Source organism: Saimiri boliviensis, chromosome 13 (genome assembly GCF_048565385.1).
Source record: "Saimiri boliviensis isolate mSaiBol1 chromosome 13, mSaiBol1.pri, whole genome shotgun sequence".
Lineage (NCBI taxonomy): Eukaryota > Metazoa > Chordata > Mammalia > Primates > Cebidae > Saimiri > Saimiri boliviensis.
The window spans coordinates 102,992,522-103,005,922 of record NC_133461.1 but is presented as its reverse complement, the minus strand read 5'-3'; the positions used below and the strand labels follow the sequence as shown (position 1 = coordinate 103,005,922).

The following is a 13,401-nucleotide window of genomic DNA, read 5'->3' as shown; positions in this document are numbered from 1 at the left end:
GTAGCCCAGGGACACTCAGCTATGGCAGGATTGTGCAGGCTGCATGCAAGGAGGATGCCCCCAGTGGGGAAACCATCTATCCGCTGCTCCCAGCAATTAACAAGCAGCCGCATGCTCCACCCTGAGATGAACAACGTCTCCCAGCCTGGTACTCTGGGCTCTTCTGGCAGGTCACTGTTCATTTCTATTACTTGCTCAGAGCCACTGACCTTGCCGTCTCCAGACCTCTTGGCTTCCTGACCTCCAGATACCACCCTCTCTTCTGGAGGCCACTGCAAAGTGGAAAAATCTTTCCCGTGATTCTGTTTGAGTTTGGGAGAGTGTTTCTTCTTCCAGTTGTCGTCGTGGTGGTGGTGGTGGTTGACTGTTTTCTCCAGGACTCTGGTCTTGTGTGTGCCTGTGTCTGCAGACAACCTGTTAATCAAGAACAGCTTTGTCTGGTACTTCCTGCAGGTGGTTCACACAGAGAGGGAAGACCGTTTGCTCCTTGAAGTCACAGTTTTCAAATTTGTAAGAGCTGTGCATTGTGGACGGTGAGGTGAAGAGAGAGAACAGAGTTCAGCCCATCTAGAAAGGGCTGTCCTTTGTGCACTGGTGAACTGCAACCTCCTCCACGCTGACTCTGCGACTCCCTCTGGCACCAAATGCGTCACCACCTGTGCAGGCAGCACTTTGCTGTGTCACAGCCCACTTCTACCCCGGCCTCATTCTTCCATGCGTTGCAGTTCCTCTTTGATGCATATCATCCCCTCCCATGGCTGTGTATGAAAGGCAGTGGGCACGTCTTCATCTCTTAACAAATATTCTGAGCATCTGCTATGTGTAGGCACTGACCTGGGAGCTGGGCAGTTGGAAGTGAACAATGTTGACAAAGTCCCTCCCTCCCACAGCGCATCATCTTAGTGTTTCCCAGCATCTATCGTAAGTGTATAAGTTATCTGTTGCCGCGTAACAAATGACCCCAATACTGAGCAGCGTAAAACAAATTTATTCCTCATGCAGTTTCTGAGGAAGTCATGGGTGTGTTTAAAAAATGCCAAGATTTTGTCAATTTTTTCAGATTAAAAATTTTGCACATACATGTCTATATAATCTGGGAAGAATTCAGGAACAATTCAGCCCAGTGGTCTTGGCTCAGGCTTTCTCAAGAGGTGGTGATGCAGGAGGAGCAAGCCTCAAAATTGGGGCTTAGCCTGCAAGGGTTCTTGGCTTTGCCCAGGAAAGAATCCCAGTGCAAGCCAGTAGTGGTAGACAGCAACTTTTTTTTTTTTTTTTGAGACGGAGTTTCGCTCTTGTTGCCCAGGCTGGAGTGCAATGGCACGATCTCGGCTCACCGCAACCTCCGCCTCCTGGGTTCAGGCAATTCTCCTGCCTCAGCCTCCTGAGTAGCTGGGATTACAGGCACGCGCCACCATGCCCAGCTAATTTTTAGTATTTTTAGTAGAGACGGGGTTTCACCATGTTGACTAGGATGGTCTCGATCTCTTGACCTCGTGATCCACCCGTCTCGGCCTCCCAAAGTGCTGGGATTACAGGCTTGAGCCACCGCGCCTGGCCGACAGCAACTTTTATTGAAGCACCAGCACACGGCAGTAGCAGAGGTGCTGCTCCCTGCCAGGAAGGGCTACCCCATAGGCAGAGTGCCCAGGACAGCAGCTCAGAGGCAGTGCTGCAGGCCTAGTTATGCCCATTTTTAATTATATGTAAACTATGGGCTGATTATTCAGGAACTTCTAGAAAAAGGGTGGTAACTTGTGGGTCATCAGGTTGTTGCTACAGAAAGGGGTGGTAATATCTAGGTGTTCCCACGGCAATGGTGAACAACATGGTTCTTTGGTGGGTGTGTATTATGAAAAGTTGCTTCTCTCTTGTCCATTTTTTAGCCAGTCCTCAGTTTGGTCTGGCATCTAAGCCCCGACTCTGGAGTAAAATCTCACCTTCCACCTCAGTTGCAGTGAAGGTATCAGCCAGGCTGCCATCATCTGAAGACTTGACTGGGTTGGAGTATCTGCTTAAAGGCTCACTCATCTACACACCTGTCAGCCAAAGCCCTCAGTCCTCATCACATAGGCCTCTCTGTGGGTGCTTATGGTATAGCAGCTGGCTTCCCCTCAAACGAAGGTTTCAAGAGAGAAAGAGGGAGCCGGAAGGCAGCTGCAATGTCTTTTGTCTCAGCTCAGAAGTGACACACCATTACTTCTGCCGTATGCTGTTGATCACACAGACCAACCTTGGTACAACGTGGAAGGGAGCTGATTGCAGAGGGGCTGGGACCATGCGGACCATTTTGAAGGCTGGCTACCAGAGCAGGGATTTGTACAGTGGGTGTTCCATAAATGCCTGTTAACGTTTTTACCCCAACAATCCTTAAGTCAAAAGCTCTACTTTTATTTTTAATAGACTTCGTTTTTTAATGGCAGTGCCAGGTTTAACAGCAAAGTACACAATTTTCCTATATACCCCACCTGCCACCTTTCCCATGCGCAGCCTCCCAATATCCCACCAGAGTAGGGTATTTGTTACAATCAGTGAACCTATGTTGTCACATCTTTATCATCCAGAGCCCATTGTTTACATTAGGGTTCACTCTTGGTGTTGAACATTCTGTGGGTTTGGCCGAATGGCATGCATCCACCATTACAATACCGTACAGAGGAGTTTTGCTGACCTGAAAATCCCCCGTGCTCAGCCTATTCATCCCTCCTTCCCTCCCAATCCCTGGCAACCACTGACCTTTTTACTGTCTCCATAGTTTTGTTTTTCCCAGAATATCACATAGTTAGAATCATACAGTATGTAGCTTTTTAAGAGTGGCTTATTTCACCGAGTTATTATGCATTGAAGATTCCTCCATGTCTTCTCATGACTTGATAGTGCATTTGTTTCTTTAAATTATTTTTGACAAAGTAGGCATCATTTTTGCCTTGGTTTGGCTGATTGAATTATTCTGGAGTGTTTGTAACCTTCCACTAAGTTTAAGTAATTTGAAGGGTTTACCCAGCTAACATGCCACTGTCACTTGGAAAAAATAAAAGTCCGCAAATGTGTTTTGGGCAGCCTTTTAACTTCTTGTCTTAAATTGTCTTCTTCCCTTGCAATCAGATTCTCTAAGGGTCTTGCCAGACCATTCATGTTCTGCTTGTCTAACCATTTGTGGGAAACCTCTCTTTGTAACCCTCATTCTGTTCTATTTAAAATAGACTTGGTTTAATGCCCAAAGTAACCAAGTCTTGCTGAAAGAATGAAGCTGTCTCAGGAAGGTCTGTGTTGGTTGATTAAGGCACCTGTCACAAGTAGGTGCTTGCTATTAAATAGAAGCCTCAGGTAGAGGGCAAGGGACCTATTCTTTTTAGGGGAAAAAAATAGAGCGACATCATTGTACTTTGACTCCCACCTACAGTGAACTAGCAACACATATGCAGATGACAAAGGCAGACTTCAAGTTAGCTGTGATCATGGCTGTGTGATTTTCTTCCTTCTATTCTGTCATGAGGCTAAGTAGGAAGCAGGGCTCAGCAGAAGAGATGAAGCTACCACCAAGAGAACAAAACCAGTATTTGTGTCATATTATTCAATGCTTTACCTCCCACTCTGACTCTTGGGAGAAATAGACTTTTCTCTGGTAAGTTGCAACCAAACAGCTAGTGGCTCTCACCAGAAGGAAAAAAAAAGATGAAATATTACCAGAAGCCTACATATTTAGGAGCAAAACCCATCATAGATCCTAATGCATGGTAAGGGATAGAAAATCCCAGAAAAGATTTAGAGGGAGTTAGAAAGATGTGCTCTATTTTGTCTTAGCAGAAAATCAGCTCAACTCTTCAAAACTTGCTAACATGTAAGGATGAGTGGGAATGGTCATTGGATTTGTATTTGACAACTTGCTCCACACCGCACTCAATGTCTTATGCAAATATTATGTAAAGCTCTGTTTAGCTGGTTTAACAGCAGTATTTGTAATAAACCGAAGTCAACAAGTGGGAAAATATTCCTTACGTAACAATACGTCTGGGAGAACAGGGCTGTGTGGCTCCTAAGGTACCAATAGTCACCGCCATTTCTCTTGTGGTCATAAAACCTCCTGAGGCCAAGGAGGTAGTAATGATACCTGAGAAGTGATAGATGACCCTTGAGGTACCTTCCTACAAATGGAAACCTACAAAGAATTGGAAACTTGGCACCATTTTTCAAGGTGTTTTCTAAATATCAATTATTTTAGCATCTCTTGAGAAGATGTCCTTTTTCTGCCCACTCCAGTTAGTGACATTCTTTTTCTTTTCTTTTTTTTGAGACAGAGTCTCACTGCGATGCCCAGGCTGGAGTGCAGTGGCACAATCTCTGCCCTCTGCAACCTCTGCTTCCCAGGTTCAAGTGTTTCTCCTGCCTCAGCCTCTCGAGTAGCTGAGCTTACAGGCACATGCCACCACAGCCAGCTAATTTGTGTATTTTTTGTAGAAATGATGTTTCACCTTATTGGTCAGGCTGGTCTTGAACTCCTGACCTCAAGTGATCTGCCCACCTTGGCCTCCCATGCTGTTGGGATTACAACTGTGAGCCACTGCCCCTGGCCTTAGTGATACTCTTGAAGTGGGGGACAGTCCTTCCAGAGAGAGGCCTCACCCACAGGGGGTAAGGAACAAGCATTAAAGGGATATGCTTTTTTTAAAAAAATGCTCCCCCCGCCCCCACTTCCCACCCAGTGATTCCTATTCAATGCTATGCCTCAGTGACGTCCTGCTGGCATCAGGGAGAGCATCCCTTCTTTCCACCTTCAGTCAACAGAGCAGGTGGAGGTCAGTCAGCCTCTGAGAAGGCTGCCTTTAAGGACAAGTTCAGCTAAAAGATCAACCTGGGTCCTGGGGCAGGATTTGCCGCTAACTAACATTTGACCTTCTTTATCTGTACACCAAAGGGGTTGACTTACGTGGCCCAAAAGGCCACTTCAGCAATGATATTTTCCTCTTCCACGTTGAGCAGAAGCTGAGGAGTCACAGAATAAGGTTACCATGTTTTCCAAATCCAAGGTTGCAGGCTGGTGGTCAGAGCTGGCTTACAGATGTGTTTTGTTTACACTCCCTAGTGTTTTGTGTTTGATGAGTTAGTTGCCAACATTTAAAAATAGATATAGAAAGTTCTGGATCTGGCCACACCCACCCCTCATTCCCGCATAGTAGCCTCTGCCAGAGCAGGCACGTGCCGCCGTCCCGCCGGGCCCGTTTCCCTCACTCCCATACCTTCCCAGCCACTGGAGAAGTTTGAGTTTGCAACTCTTGTTTTAATTTCTCTCCATGCTCCCTGGATCCCATGGGACAATGACTCTTTGTCAAGGCCACATATCCAAGCCTGTTTTAGTGTCTTTCTGCTGCTTGCACCAGCTCAATGAGAGATGGTTTGTGTGAGCATGTGAGCTGTGGTCATGTGATCTGGCTCCGTCAGGAACACAGAGAGTGGGAGGAGAGCTAGAAGCTGAACATCTCGTGCTGGTCCTGGAGAGCTCCCTGCCAGGTGGCTGCATTCCAGGCATGCGGAAGGGACGTGAGAAGTTCCATATGAAACTCTGCATGTCTAGAATGCATCTCTCCCTGCGCATCTCAGGGAGAGATGAGACCCCAAAAGAAAAGAGCTGATGGGGTTTTTAAGTGTCTTCTTTCTTTCCTCCTCTTCCCCACATTGTCTAGGTCCATGCCACAGACGGCGGGCGAGCAGCTGCTGTACCCAGCTGGGGTCTCTGTCGGCCCTGAAGCATGCTGTCCTGGGGCTCTACCTGCTGGTCTTCCTGATTCTTGTGGGCATCTTCATCTTAGCAGGTAAGAGCAGGCCATTTTGTCACCTTTTGGGGTGAGGAAGGAAGGCCTGGAGCTTCCATTCTTCATTCCCAGTCATGGGCCCAAACGCTGCCCTTGTCACCATGGAAACCACAGAGGAAGAGGGGAGCAGCTCTTCAGTAGTATTGCTTGTTTTGTGTGGCTGTAGCCAGCAGGGGCTGTGTGAGCTTGTGGAACGGAAGCGCCCAGCAGGAGAGACCCAGCTGCTTGGAGTGGCTTCTGACTTTTCCTGCTCCGCTGTGGGGCATCGCGCATTACACTGGGCCCCCTGGGCCTCTGGAGTGTGGCTTGCATTGAGGAGGCTGGGCGTTGTCTTCGTTCCTGTCCTGGGGTGCCATAAAAATCGTGGTGAGGCACTTTGCTTCCTGGTAAATCTGCTGTCCTGTGCAGTTACTGTAGGTAGGATGCTTTTGCCCTGATTCAGCCAGGCTCTGCTTACCAATTTCCATCTGTTGAGACAGGCAGGTGATGGGTGATGGGCTAGGGCTTGCAGCACGTTCTCCTGCCAGGGAGAAGGAGAGCTCATGGACTCAGCAAGGGATGGAACAGGGGACTGCTGGCCACAGGCTGTGAGCAGCCCAGCTTATCATCTACAGGTAGACCCTGCGAAGACAGAGATGGTGAAGCAGGTGGCGGTGGTGGTCTTCTCCTGACTTTCTTTTAAAGGAAAGGCTGCTCAGTTCCCACCTTTGTCCGTGGAGGTAGGTAGTACTGGACACAAGTAAGGCTGAGGGATCAGTTTATTTCAACCTGACATGTCTCCTGTGAGTACCTGCCCAGCAGGTTCCAGGCTAAGATTGCGGGCACAGCTAAATAGGATCCAGGGGCTTCTCTCAAGGAGATCCCAGCCTAGAAACCAGGGCAGGGTCATGCAGATAGAGCCCTGCCTCAAGGCAGAATGCAGTGGGCACCGTGATGGGGTATAGCCCAATACGATGGTGACACAGAGCAGGCACATGTGGGGTGGGGGGCAGTGCAGTGCGGCTGCTGCATGGAGCAGGTGGGGTGTGTGGGAGTGAGGCTGCTGGCCAGGCAGAGCTGACTTGGAGCGTTGAGGGAGGGGCCCTTGGGTGAAGCCCCGGGCAGGAATCTGGAGGTCTGGCCCTTACAGATAAATGACCTTTGGCTGGAAATTTCAAGGCAAATGGCCAGGACCTCCTCAGTCTTGACTCACTTTTCAAGCAAGACTAGTCACTTGGGTGTTGTAATGGGGTGTTCAATGCTGCCTGTGCCTTCAGGTTTCCACACTCGGGGTAAAGACATTGGGGTGGAGTCTGTCCCACCAATGAGCAACCTGAGGGGTGGCCAACAGCAACAGTGAGAGAACCTCATGATTCATTCCTGGGACGGGAGGACAGGGGCCAGCAGGGTCGCTCGAAGGCCGAGTGGGCCAGAGGAGGTTTTGAACGTGTTCTCGGGCCGATTGGTGAGAGCTTGGGATTCTGGGTTTTGTGGGTTTGGCTGCCAGGACCATAACAAATTTCTGGAATGTGTAGGAAGCTTTCCAGCCCAACTGGAAACCAGAACAGGGACTTTGAGGTGACAGATGCAGAAAAGCTCTGCCGAACAGGAACTTTTAGGTGACAGGGGTCTGGAGGAGAGGGACCAGGCTGGTGGGGGGTTTGGGGCAGGTCTCTGGAGGTCCTGGAAGGGCATCATGTCTTGGGGAAGAGAAGACTTGCGGTGGAGTGATGGTTCTCCTCTGGTGTCTGGATGGCTGCCGTGTGGAAAGGGCGGACATGCTCTGTGTGACCCCAGAAGGCAGAGCTGGGACCAACGGGTGGATATCATTAGGAGACAGATTTCCATTCATAATAAAGGACAGTTTTCTAACAAGTTGTGCTGTCCAGTATGATGAAAAAAGCCTTTCTCCTGGCTTGGAGATTGAATGAGGTTTCTAATGATGTCCTGGAAGCTTCAGGAAGGAGGGTGGAACATGGTTTCCCAATCTAATAAAAATGTTGCCATGCTTCCTTCATTGTTCCAGCATTTTTCTGATCGTTATAATTGTCTTTGAACCTGAAGTTTCTGGGTACCACATTGCCTGTGTGGAACAAAAATTTGGGGTGGATTGGAACGGAGCTGGTGCAACACTGTCCCACCTGATCTCGTGGCCCTCCATGCGTGGCCGCTGTTACCACCCCCCGCCCCACAGATTCTTGCCTGGAGAATCATGTTGGCCTCTGGGGGAGGTGTGGTGAGGGTGGCATAGGAAGGGTACTTGGCAAGGTGGCGGACAAGTCTGGGGTTCTTTAAGGAGGCGCTGTCTGATCTTAGAGAGGTTTCTTTAGATTGCCTGATTGAAGACCTCAGCCGTGCTACTTCTCAGCGATCAGTTGATTTCAACCCAACATGTCTCACACAAACACCTTCCTCGCAGCTGGCTGCATGCTAAGCTTAGGGGCAGGGGGGAGCTCCACAGTCCAGCATGAAGCAGAGCTTGCCTGGCCTTTTTTGGATGTCCTGCCATGGGAGACGGCTTCCCCCTTTTTGAGTAGAACTCACTGTCTGTGCCCAGAGAGGTCACCTTGCACAGGAGATACCTTTAAACCATTCTTAAAACCTCCTTGTCAATGCAAATCTCATAGATTCTATAACTGGATGACAAAACGATTCACTGCAACCCAGTACCATATCTGAAGACTGGATTGGCAACATCTCAGTGGCGTACCAATGCTTACTCTCACTGTTGCCCAGTATGACCAATTTGTAATCAAATTGCAGCAAAATATGACTCTTATAAGCCCCAATTAGGACTTCTGTCAGTTAATCTTCTTGCCCAGACATTGAAAGTAAAAGGCAAGCAGATAGCTCACGTTTATGCATCACCCCAGTTTCCCTGTTTGAAGGTTAATACAACCACCACCCAAATTATCCTCTCAATTGGATTCTACCCACCATCCAACCTGACCAGCGTCCTTCTGGGAGCTTTACGCCGATAATCCCATGCCTGCACTGGGTTCTGTTCCCTCAGCTCACAGCCTTTCATCGTCTCCCAAGGAGATGATAAGGGCCTCCTTCTAACCCCAATTCCTTTACGTTTTTCTCTCTTCAACACATTTTGATTATTACCTTGGCTGATGGTTCCCTATTGTGTTTTCATTCTGTTCCCGATTCATTTCTGGACAGTACAGATCATCAGGTTTAAGTTCATGAACTAGAGAATTAAGATTGCCTGGTCCTGGGGCCGGGCGCGGTGGCTCAAACCTGTAATCCCAGCACTTTGGGAGGCCGAGGCGGGTGGATCACGAGGTCAAGAGATCGAGACCATCCCGGTCAACATGGTGAAACCCCGTCTCTACTAAAAATACAAAAAATTAGCTGGGCATGGTGGCGCGTGCCTGTAATCCCAGCTACTCAGGAGGCTGAGAAAGGAGAATTGCCTGAACCCAGGAGGCGGAGGTTGTGGTGAGCCAAGATCGCGCCATTGCACTCCAGCCTGGGTAACAAGACCGAAACTCCGTCTCAAAAAAAAAAAAAAAAAAGATTGCCTGATCCTGTGGTCAGGGGGTCCTCAATCCAGCACTTTAGGCGAGAAGTCCTGGGCGATGGAGTTAAATGGTGGGAGGGAGTTCATGACTCTTCTGGGAAGACACTGTGGTGACGGGGTGTGGTCCTCAGGAACCATCTCTTCTTACACTTTTCTGAGACAAGTCCGCAGATAAGTCCAGATTCTCACTGTGGAAATGAAACAGCAGATGGGGGAAGTGGAAAGACCTGGGATTCAAGTGTGGGGTGAGGCTGCAGCGTCGCAGCAACGTAGCAAGACCATTGGTCTGCAGGGAGAGTGCCTGGGTGGGTATGGGCTCCTCTTGCACCTTAATTTCGTTCTTTTCTAACAGCACCAGTCGGTCATTGTCATCATCATCCTCAACAAGCACTGAACCTGTGCATGAGTGTTTGGTGGGTGCAGGGCAAAGGGACAAGCCCTAGGAATAAAATGTCACGAGATGTAGGCCCTGCACAGAAGGGTTTAAAATCCTCAACACATACAGCTGCCGGAGGGCAATGTGACGTGGTTTCTGTTATTGCTAAATTATACAAAGGAGAGCCTAATCCCTGAGGGCTGGCATGGCTGGGGAAGGCCTTGGCCTGGGAGAGCTGTCCACCTGGCTTTGAACTGTGTGTCCCTTTTGTGGATCACCATGTTTCAAGCAGGTCTGTCCCTGGACTCTGTAGGAAAGAAAAATGTGCTCAGAGCCTGTGTCCATCTATACCGTAGCTTCCTGATTCTATCACACGCCTTGGGAACAGGAGCGTAATGCTGTCGTCCTTTACTGGGACACTCTGTCAGAAACAACACTGTGAAATGTCATCCCTTGTGCTTGTTGTAAGGACGATGTTGTCTGTTGCATTATACAAGGCCCTCCTCAGAGGGCCCGTGCACAGATTATTTTCTGTCTTAGTCATGGAAGGACTTATGTGCTCCTTGAGGAATTTGTTTTCACCTTATGGAGACTGTGAAACTGAAAGTCTCTAGAATTTCTTTCAAGTAATTAACACAAACTTAAGAGTCAGCTCTCATCCCTTGTATGGGGATGTGTGAATTTGAAGGTCATTAAGACAAAAACGTGGGGACAGAATTGTGGTCCACCTGCAGAATTGTAGAGGACATTTTTGTGTTAGCCTCATTCCCGGCTTTGTTTGGGGTCTCTCTGCTTAATCTTCTATAGCTGGTTCTCATCTACTTTAGTCTTAGTGCAGTTAATATATCCTTGTGAATTGCCTTAATCCTTTATGGAATGAAAAAGGGCGTTAGGCACAGTTTTATCTTTATAAAAATTTCTGCCTATTCTATTTGATTCTTCAAGTGCATAATGCTTTTAACATGTGAATGAATGACAGAGGCAAGGAAATCCAGAGAATATTTGTGGAAAAAAAGATAATTACTAAGTTTTAACCAAGTACCTAATTGAGATGAATATGGAATTGCCACCCAGGGACATTTGGCTAGAAGAAGCGGCAGGTGTGTGATTAACTATATTAACACCCATCCACCATGATATGTACTGCATTGACAACATAGCATTTAGGAAGAATATTAAGACAGGCAGGACCATCTAGACTTCACGCTGGTTATGAGTACGGACTTTGGAGGCAGGCTGTCTGAGCTTGAACAATGGCTTCTCCTTCACCACCTATGTGACATTGACTGAGGTACTTGGCCGAAAGTTTCTTTCTCTGATAATGGGGAAAATCGATGTACTCCCTATATTAGTCTGTTTTGAGTTGCTACAAAGAAATGCCTAAGATGGGAGAATTTATAAAGAAAAGAGGTTTATTTGGCTCACAGTGTTGGAGGCTGTACAAGCATGGCATCAGCATCTCCTGGGTTTCTGGTGAGGCCTCAGGAAGCTTCAAGTCGTGGCAGAAGACAAATGGGGAGTAAGCACATCATGTGGTGAGAGAGAGAGGAGGAGGCTCATCCTCTTTAAACAACCAGATCTCATGTGAACTAATGGAGCAAGAACTCATTACCATGAGGAGGTCACCAAGCCATTCATGAGGAATCCACCCCCATGGTCCAAAGACCTCCCACCAGGCCCACCTCGACACTGGGGGGTCAGATTTCAACATGAGATTTGGAGGAGCAGCTATTGCTATTGTTATTGCTAGTGGTGGCATTACCACTACTACTAGCATCATCACTCCTACTTTTCCTTCATTTTCTTTGCAGAGAATTAACTTTGATAGAGTAACTTAGGGTTTAGCCTCAGGTTATCTGTGTATCTCTGTAACCTTAGGAAGATCACCTGTCTGAATGGGAGTTCACCCATTTGTAAAGTGAGCAAGCTGGATGAGATCGGTGGTATCAAACATTTTTTTTTTTTACCATGACCTACACAGCTGGTACCCACATGTGAGCATTGCTGAGATAATACTTAAATTTGTCATGCCTTTCTATTCTATTTGTTTTTTAAAAAATGATCACAATCTATTGTAAGCCATAGTCTACAAAAAAAATGATACTTTTATTTTCTTTTGAGATGGAGTCTCGCTCTGTTGCCAGGCTGGAGTGCAGTGGCAGAATCTCTGCTCGCTGCAACCTCCACCTCCCGGGTTCAAGTGATTCTCTAGCCTCAGCCTCCCAAGTAGCTGGGACTACAGGCGCACACCACCACACCCAGCTCATTTTTTGTATTTTTAGTAGAGACAGGGTTTCACCTGTTGGCCAGGATGGTCTCCATCTCTTGACCTTGTGATCTGCCGGCCTTGGCCTCCCAAAGTGCTGGGATTACAGGCATGAGCCACTGCACCCAGCCAGGCTAAATGATACCTCTGTTGTTCCCTGTGTCTTTTGAACATTCTGGGAGTAGCTATATTCTCTTCAGGTTGTGGACTTTGAGGCGAGACTTCTGGGTTCAAATCCAGGCTGTGCTAGGGAATGGCTCCATTAATTTGAGGCAAATAATTTAACCTCCAAGAGATTTGTTTTTTTCATCTATGCAATGGGTGATGATGGTGCCTAACCCATGGGGCTGTTGTGAGGATTGAATTAAATAATACATGATGAAAATTAAAACTTTTTTAGTGCCTGGAACATAAATACTCAGTTGACTGGGGACAGTGGCTCATGCCTGTAATTACAGCTCTGTGGGAGGCTGAGGCAGGAAGATTGCTTAGCCCAGGAGTTTGAGACAAGTCTGAGCAACATAGTGAGACCTTGTCTCTACGAATAATTAAAAAATGAGCCATGTATAGTGATATGCACCGGTAGTCCCAGCTACTCAGGAGGCTGAGGTGGGAGGATCACTTGAGCCCAGGAGATCAAGGTTGCAGTGAGCCATGATCGCATCATTGCACTCCAGCCTCAGTGACAGAGCAAGATACTATCTTAAGAAAAAAAAACAAAGTACTCCAGAAATATTTGATATTATTATTAGTCCCACAATCAGAAACTGTTTGCTTTCAAAATAGCAAAGGATTAGAGTCCTCCATGTCTAGCTCCAGCACCCAGTAACTTTGTCTGTAAACAGAGAGAACTGGGCTCAGTGAAGTCCCTGGCCATATGCCCGTGCTTCCGATAATCACACAGGGAAGCCTGGAGACATTGTGGAGGGGTCCGGGAGGCACCGTCACAGCGCAGGCCTCAGTAAGCCAAGAAGCAGGAACACAACAGCATTTCCAGAATTGCAGCTCTTTAGACGAGGCAGCAACGGCCCCACCTGTGGCAGCAAGACACTTAGCTTCAGCGAGTGTCTCCTGCAATTCCCCCGCCACTTCCCAGACAGATATGGTATCGTGCTTTTCCCAAGGAACAACCTCGAGTGACAGAAACCTCTTCCTTGTCCTCCTGGACTATCCCACGCACTGTTTCTAGTTCCTCTTGCAGGAACAAATCATAACAAAGTGTTCTTCATATTCGGCAATTGCTCGTCAGCAAGTTGGAAACACCAAGGGAGGCAAACCCAGTTCGGTGGTCGCTCATTAGACCGGCTCAGGAGGCCTTTGTGTCTTTGGGCCCCGCTCTTCATACTCGCCATGCTGTATGTGACGATGGGCTTCTGTGCTGGCTCCCTTTCTAGTCTAGGAGAGCTCTTTCAAGATAGGGCACCGCACCTTGTTCACCGCTGTC

General features: G+C 47.9%; 1 protein-coding gene across 4 annotated transcripts in view; it reads left to right on the top strand.

Annotated features, from left to right (window-relative positions):
- SCARA5 (scavenger receptor class A member 5) overlaps positions 1-13,401 on the top strand; it is a 124,289-nt gene that overhangs the window by 22,662 nt on the left and 88,226 nt on the right. Inside the window, exons 1-2 of one of the 4 annotated variants that reach the window (XM_074384101.1) lie at positions 5,481-5,505; positions 5,679-5,807. Coding sequence is in view for 3 of the 4 variants with exons in the window: in XM_074384099.1 (XP_074240200.1) it covers positions 5,882-6,173 (292 nt within the window). In the remaining variant the exon portion in view is untranslated. The other 3 variants (XM_003937210.4, XM_074384099.1, XM_074384098.1) reach the window with 3 other exon arrangements.